At 65.7% G+C, this 7,467-nt stretch overlaps 1 protein-coding gene across 2 annotated transcripts in view; it reads left to right on the top strand.

Moving 5' to 3' along the window:
* The first annotated feature begins 663 nt into the window (after positions 1-663).
* Positions 664-7,467, top strand: part of PTP4A3 (protein tyrosine phosphatase 4A3) — an 8,730-nt gene continuing 1,926 nt past the window's right edge. Inside the window, exons 1-3 of one of the 2 annotated variants that reach the window (XM_006152108.3) lie at positions 664-789; positions 3,112-3,933; positions 5,786-5,878. In XM_006152108.3, coding sequence (XP_006152170.1) covers positions 3,829-3,933; positions 5,786-5,878 — 198 coding nt within the window. In that variant the 5' untranslated portion in view covers positions 664-789; positions 3,112-3,828. Of the gene's footprint in view, positions 790-1,881; positions 2,256-3,111; positions 3,934-5,785; positions 5,879-7,467 lie in introns of those variants that run through there. The other variant, XM_014589189.2, reaches the window with a different exon arrangement.

Here is a 7,467-nt window from a genome sequence, read left to right as displayed (position 1 = left end):
CATGTGAGTTCTGGACAGGGCTCCCTGGAGGCCAAACCTGGACCCTGCTGTAGAGGGCAGGTGGGACCCCAGAGAGGATTTCTCTTGGGAGTGTCATGGAGGGCTTCATGGAAGAGGGGAATCTGCATGGACTTAGTGAATGGGCTGGGAGTGGACAGGACAGATCCTGCCTGCCCGTGTGGCTCTGAATGTGCTCCCAGGCTTGGTGCCTCAGTTTCCTCACCTGTGTTCTGGGGGAACGAGGTGATGTGAAGATTACGAGGGTTACAGGAGAGAGAGTGGCACCCTACACAGAGCCGAGGTGGGGTACCTGGGTGCTGGCCCCACCACTGGTGCCCCCACTACCATTTCCAAAGAGAGCCTGGCCTTCCCTGTGCGGAGGTCTTCACTGTGGGTGACAGAGCCCTGGGGAGCCGGGGCAGGTGCTAGGGGTGAGAGCTGCTGGGGAGGCAGGCTGTGGTCAGCGCCCAGAGCCGAGCCCTCTGCTGCCCCTGCGTTCCCCCGCCGGCCTCCGTGCTGCCACCCCACGGCCTTCGTTTGCCCACTATATTAGGCGGCAGTGTGGGAGCCACTTGCTGGGTCGCCCTTGGGGTTGCCACCCCCACTTGACATCCTGCGTGCTATAAATAGCTGGAACCTGCCTGCCAGCCGTGGGCCTGGGAGCCAGCCCGCCAGGAAGGGCAGGGGAGGGCTCAGGGCTTAGGCTCACAGTCTCAGGGCCCGGCCCAGCGACCACACAGGCACCTGCCGGCTCGCATGGAAGTGGTGGCGGGACGCCTCCGGGCGCGGGTGAGCAAGCTGCCTGGTGGGTGAGCAGGCAGGACCCAGGGCCTCCCCTGCTAGGGCCCACAAGCCCCCTGCCCCAGGCCAAGGCCGCTGGGGTTCCCCATGCTGCCTTCCCTCTCCCAGGAGAGCACTAGGGCCCCAGACTGGGTGGGGGAGGCCCTCTGGCTGGGCTCCAGCTCCTAAGCCCGCGGGCCCTGGGACCAGGCAGCTTCCCTGAACCTCCGTCCCCTCTTCTGTGCTCTGGGGTCCAGCGCTGCTCCTGCTTTCTAGACTGGAGGTTGGAAAAAGCCACCTAGCTGGGTGCCTGGCTGGCCAGGGCCCAGAGAATGTCCTCCCACCCCGCCCGGGCCAGTTTCCTCCTCTGGCAAGCAGGGACAACCGCGGGCTCTTCCTTAAAGGGCTGTGACCAGTAGCTGTTTGGAAGCAGTGGAGGCCTCTGAGCTTGGCCCCAGGAGGCGGGGCCAGGACCCAGAGGGATCACAGGGCAGGGGCAGGAGGCTGGGGACTCTCAGGGTGGCATGGGGATGGAGTGCCAGCCCTGCCTGCTCAGCAGGAGCCGGGGGCTCGGCCGCAGGGAGCTCTCTGCCGGCCCTGGGCGCTGCCTCTGCCCAGACCTGGAGCCCGCTGAGTCGGGGTGGCGGGACAGGCATGGCTGCCCACGGATGCAGGGCAGAGGCTGGAGCTCCCGGTAGCCCTGGCTCTGGGTGCTCGCTATTCAGAGACCTCCTCGGGGCATGGTTAGGGAGCGGCTCCCCTGAGGGCCAGTGGTAAGGGAGCTGAGCCATCTCGGGGAGCCTGGGATGCCTGCTTTGCTCTCACCGAGGATGGGGGCCTCAGACCCAGAGACAGAGTCCAGCCCAGTCTCCACCTGGGCCCTGACTCCATTCTACCAAGGCTCTGGCCTGACCTCAGCCCAGACTAACCCCGGTCGCTTTGGGCCTCTGGTGACCGTGGGGTGGGTGCTTCCCTTGGGGCCTCCCCAGCCCTCTGCAGCTATGGGTGGTGAGGCTGGATCAGCACCTCGGAGGAGGCCCCTGCAGCACCCTGACTTCCTCGGCCCCTCCCTCCGTTCTTCCTGTAAACAGGAGCTGGCGTAGTGCTCAGGCGCACAGACACACGGGACGGCGCCCCAGGAGGGAGCAGGTGTTTGTGTGCTACAGGCCCTCACCTGGGCCCAGCCAGCGCCACACCAGTCGTGCAGGCTGAGGGCTGCCTAGGGGGAAAGGGCTCCTTCTCTGCCTTTTACCCACTTCGGGGTGGCCCCCTCTGGCCCTCCCAGGACCACGGCGGAGGCAGAGCGGATGTGTGCCTGCTGTCTCCAGGCGCGGAGGCCAGGGGACAGCTGTGCCCACCATCCTGCACAGTGGAGCTGGGATCCCAAGCCTCGGGCGCCCTGCACCCAGGCTGAGGCTCCAGGGGCTGAGCTACGTGGCGGGCAGCAGGACAAGGGGCACGGGGCGGGTGCAAAGGTAAGAGGCTGTGGCCAGGGCTGCAGGGCTCTGCTGGGTGAGGGGCCCTGGGCCCGTCCTTGGGCAGAGAAAGGAAGGGACTGGGCCCGGGCTGGGCGCAGGGCTCGGCTGGCCACGCTGCCAACCGAGGGACCTTGGGACATTGTGTGCAGAGGGGGACACTGAGCCCCAGAGAGACCTCCCACGCAGCCGGAGGTGCACGTGGCTGCCCCTGTCCCCAGCACGGCCCTCCCAGGGCCTGTCTGGGTGTGACCTGCCCTGGCCCCTGTGCAGTCCTGTGCCAGTCAGCCCTGGCATGTGCCTGCTGGCTGGCCTGCTGGCTGCCCTGCGTCCTGCCTCTCGCGGCCCCAGCGGGCGGAGCCCGGCTTGTTTATCTCCGGGCCTGACCAGCCTGGGAGCCCACTGTGGTGGGCATGAGGGCCTGGCTGGGCGCCTCCTGGCTGTGCATGAAGCTGTACCCTCAGCCTCAGTCTCCTGCAGCTCCCTGAGGGAGGGCTCCTTGGAGAGGCCTGGATGCTGACGTTCTGCAGCGGCCTAGCTGGAAGAGAAGGGCAGCTGCCGGGTGGGGTGCGGTGGGGTGTCCGGGGTCCCAGGCCGAGGGCTGGGCCTCTGTCACCGTAGATGGCCCCACAACCTCCACACGTTTGGCACACTCCTGAGATGTGTCCCCAGATCCCTCTCTTCCACCCCCCCACCCCTGCTGGGTGCCATGGCTGTCCCATCACCTCAGGCCCCTAGGTGGGCCTGGAGTAGGCCCACGGAGAGCCTCTCACTCAGCAGGTCGTGGGCAAGGCCTGAGCTCAGGCAGGGCTGGGGGCTCATGGTGACCCCTCTGTCCCTCTTGCCCTTCCCCCAGATGTGGCCTGCTGCTGACCGGCCTGGGCTACATGGACAGTGCCACTGCGGGCACCTCTGGGCCCTGCTGCGCCCCACCCTGCCGCTGCCACACCTGCCGCTGAGAAGTCCCGCCCTCGCCCTCGCCCTCGCCCTCGTCCTCATCTGCCATGGCCTCCTCTGCCCGGCCCAGGACCAGCCCTGTCGCTTAAGCCCCCTGCCCCCTCCAGGACTGGCTGTTCCCTGATGGGGTAACGTGACAGAGGCCCAGCGGCAATCCCACCCCAAAGCTCCAGAGTCGGTTCAGCTTAATTTCGTTTCCTCTGGTCCCGGGAGGGGTGGGGCCCCTCTGGGTGCAGCGACTGCCCCTTTGCTCATGCGGGGAGTCTGTCCCCAGCCAGGAGCTCAGCGCCTGACGCTGGTGCGGCCAGACTCGCGTTAGGTTACTGAGTGTTCTTTGCCGAGTTTTTGGCGGTGGTCGCTTTTATTTCTGCCCCTTAGAGTCCTCCAGCCAGGCGGTTAGAAGTAGCTGCCTCTCCTCTTTCTGGGATTCACGTTCCCTCTCCCGGCAGGGGCAGCTCCTACCCTTCCCCGCGTGTTCGCACATTTGTGCGGGGTGCAGGGGGTAGGTTTCAAGCACAGGGATATCCCCCCCAGTGTTGGGGGCTGGTGGCGTTTCTCTGTGTCCCCAGCCCCCTCTGCAGCCCCTTCCCGCTGGCCCACCCTCTGGGGAGGAGCCATGGCGCGGATGAACCGCCCCGCCCCGGTGGAGGTGAGCTACAAGAACATGCGCTTCCTCATCACTCACAACCCCACCAACGCCACCCTCAGCGCCTTCATCCAGGTGAGTGGGGCCGGGCAGGCCCTGGGGCTCTGAGAGGCTGGGTGGAGGGTGGCTGTGGCGGCACCAAACACTGCTTTCTAGGACCCCACGGGGTGGCTCGGTGTGAGGGGCGTTGCGGTGGAGGGTCTTCCCTGGCCTGGCGGGAACGGGTGGTGCTCCACGTTGCGTGAAGAAACGGGCTGGGCTCTGAGCAGTCGGCCATCGCCGAGGCTGGAGGGTGCGAAGCCCTTTGCAGACCCCTTGGCCCCTGAGGACGCTGACAGGAGGGAGGGCTGGCTGGCCCAAGCTGTAGGAGGTGCATGGGCTCTGGGTGAGGCTCCAGGTTAGAGCGGCTGGACTGGGACTTCAGCTCACACCTCTGTGTGAGGAGGGTCTGGACGAGAGGCAGAGCTGGCTGCGGGAGGAAGTGACCCCTGACCCTGGAGATCCAGCAGGCAGAGAAGCGGCAGACAGGACCAGACGCGTTTGCACAGCCTGTGCTACGAAGAGAGGCCGGCCGTCAGCACGGCCTGCCGTAGGAGCCTTGCCTCTGCACAGCTCTTTGCTGTCTGCAGACCCAGGGCTGTTTGCAGAGCCTGTGATGGTGCAGGGCTGTCCGTACAGGTTATGGCTGTATGCGGGGCTGTTTGCAGGTCTGCAGCCCTGTGCAGAGTCGCTCCGGCCTCAGACTCTCAGTCTTTCCCTCTATGTCATAAGATAAACCCAGGAGGCCTTGACGTAACTAGAGCTTGAGAGACCCCTGACGGCTGTGTGAAGGAAGGTCCTCGGCCAGCTGTCAGGAGCCTGGACCCTGTGTTCTGAGCCAGGTGCTCTGCAGAGGGATGGCTGCCTCCCTCCCAGCTGAGGCAGGCTCCTGTGAGCAGAATCAGGGCTTATTGTGTGTTCGGGGTCAGGGCTCAGTGTGTGACCAGGGTCAGGGCTCAGTGTGACCAGGATCAAGACTCCGAGCATGACCAGGATCAGGACTCAGAGTCCAGGATCAGGATTCATGGGGTATGACCAATGTCAGGGCTCAGTGTGGCCAGGGTCCGGGCCCGGTGCAGGACTTCCGCCTGAGCTCAGAGCGTGGCCAGGTCTGGGCCCGGCACTGGACTCCCGCCTGAGCTCAGAGCGTGGCCAGGTCTGGGCCCGGTGCTGGTCTGAGTGAGAGAGCTGCTCCGCTCAGGCCATAGTGGGACTCCAGGGCACCCCACGACCTATGTCTGGCCCCTCTGCCCTGTCATTCTCGTAGTCGAGTCCTGGCCTATGTCCCATGTCCTCATCGTGTGACCATCGATACCCAGCTACTGATTCCTCACCACTCTCAAAATAACTGCCGCAGACAGCGAGGGTGGGATGGCCCCGGCACGTGCGCCATGGAGCGGAGCCCCTCACCCCCGGGTGTAAATGTCGCACTTGCCTGTGAACTGCCATGCCCTTTCCCCGGTGGCTGGGTTTCCCTGCTGGCCTGGCTCCCTCTCAGTGCCATCTGAGCACTGTCTTCCTTGCTCCGAGGCCCTCTGCCACTGACACCTGGCCATCAGACTGGCTCGTCCTGGGCAGCCAGGTGGGAGGGTCCTCCTGTCTGCTGGGAGGACCTCCGGGCCTCATCTGGACAACAGGCCTCACCGATGAGACCTGGGGTCCTGAGCACCTCCCAGCTGGGGGCCGACATGCTGGGGTCTATGGGCTAGCCTGCCTGGCCTTGGCCTGCAGGTCCCCGAAGGCAGGTCACTCTGCAGCAGAGCCCTCCTGATGGTCCATGGTTGAGGAGCCGTGCGCCTTCCCTGGGGCCAGAGGCCTGGGAACCCAGTGAGGGGGACTGCCCCTGAGCTCTGCAGCCCTGCCCAGCCCTGCCTCCCCCTACCCCCAGGACCTGAAGAAATACGGGGCCACGACCGTGGTGCGCGTGTGTGAAGTGACCTACGACAAAGCCCCGCTGGAAAAGGACGGCATCACCGTTGTGGTGAGGGTTGTGGTGATGGGGTGGGCGGCAGTGGGCCAGAGCCCCTCACGGAGGCACAGGTGGCTTGTCCGCGTGCCACCTGCCCCCCAGGGCTGCTCTGTGGGGCCACAGCATGTCTGGGCCCACCGGGGGAGGCCGGGTGTCAGGTGTGTGCCTGGAGAGGGCACCTCCTCTCTCTGACCTGTTTTCTACCTCTAGAGTGGGGGTCGCCTCCCTGCTCTGAGAGCTGGCCCCCTGGTGCCAGCTGGGTGGGCACCACCAGGCCTCACCTGGTCTCAGCCTCATGGCAGCCCGTCTGCTTCCTTCCTGGGGAAACCGAGGCTTGGTGTCAGTCTCGGCCTGCAGCCACACAGCCAGAAGCCTTGGTGTTGCCTGGGTACGGCACTTGTGTAGCGAGGCCCCGGGGCTGGCACTGAGACCCCTCAGCCCTGCCGGTGGCGAACGGCTGTGGAGGCCCCGCCCTGCAGGCTGCGGGGTGAGCTGCGTGTCTCTGCGCGGTCTCTGGCTGCGTGGTCCCTGGGGCCCTGTCGCTGGGCAGCAGTGGCCCTCTGCGAGGCCACAGGGAAGGCCCCCGGGGCATCTCCTTGGTTTCTCTGGCCCTGGGGACTGGGCCTAGGGGAGGGTGGGGCTGGCCTCTGCAGTCCTGGGTCCTCCTGGCCTGGCTGACTGCAGCCCTGGGGTGCAGGGTGTCCCTGTCTCGGCCAGAAGCAAGTGTCCAGCAGGCCACAGTGTGGGGCCTCTGTCCCCTTCCTGGGTGCCAGAGGACTCCGGGTACTGCTTTACACGATGACCTGTTTCTGGCAGTTGCCACTGCTCAGCCGCTGCTGTGTGGCAGCTGGGGTGGTGGGAGGAGCCGGGGTTTAGGGATCAGACAGGCCTGGCCGCGTCCTGCCCTTGTCCCTCCGCGCAGTGTGGCCCACAGGCCGCCGAGCGTCAGGCCTTGCCTGGTCCCTGGTGTTTGGAGGGTGCGTGAGGCAGCTGTGGCACGGCGGGGCCGCCCTGCTCTTTGCCCAGCGGGGAGGACTGGGTTGACTTCAGCAGCCAGGCAGGGGGACCTCCAGGAGCTGCCTTGCCGGGGCTGGGAGGGGCGAGGTGGTTTGGGAGCCATCCTCAGCCCCGCGTGAACCCACCTCACCGGGACGTGGACGCCCATTCTCTCTGCAGCCCGCCTGGGCCGGGCCCTTCCCACGCAGACCGGCCTCACTCCTTGGGGCACTGCGAGAGTGCCTAAGGTTCCAGAAGCAAATTATCCCGCAGGAATGGAGGTGTGAGTGCCTTTAGGGCCTGCTCTGAGAACATGGCCACACCCCACTGGCATCCCTTTGTTCCTTCCTGGTGACTTTGCCATGTGGCCGCTCTAGTGGGTGCCGACAGGCATGGTCACCAGTTTATGTTTTACTGTGGAAAACAATAGTCCTTGGCTCCGCTGACCCCAGCCCCCAGGCTGCCACTGGTCCGCAGACAGGGACCGAAACCCCTAAACCATGACCCAGGCTGATGGGGGTTGGGGCTCAGAAGATTCTGGGGAGGCTCTGCTCAGAAAGTACCAGGGTGGTCTAGGAGGGCTTCCTGGAAGAGTGGACAACTGA

This window comes from Tupaia chinensis, unplaced genomic scaffold (genome assembly GCF_000334495.1).
Source record: "Tupaia chinensis unplaced genomic scaffold, TupChi_1.0 Scaffold000335_1, whole genome shotgun sequence".
Classification (NCBI taxonomy): Eukaryota; Metazoa; Chordata; class Mammalia; order Scandentia; family Tupaiidae; genus Tupaia; species Tupaia belangeri.
The sequence above is the reverse complement of the archived record's forward strand: the minus strand, read 5'-3'. Positions and strand labels throughout refer to the sequence as shown.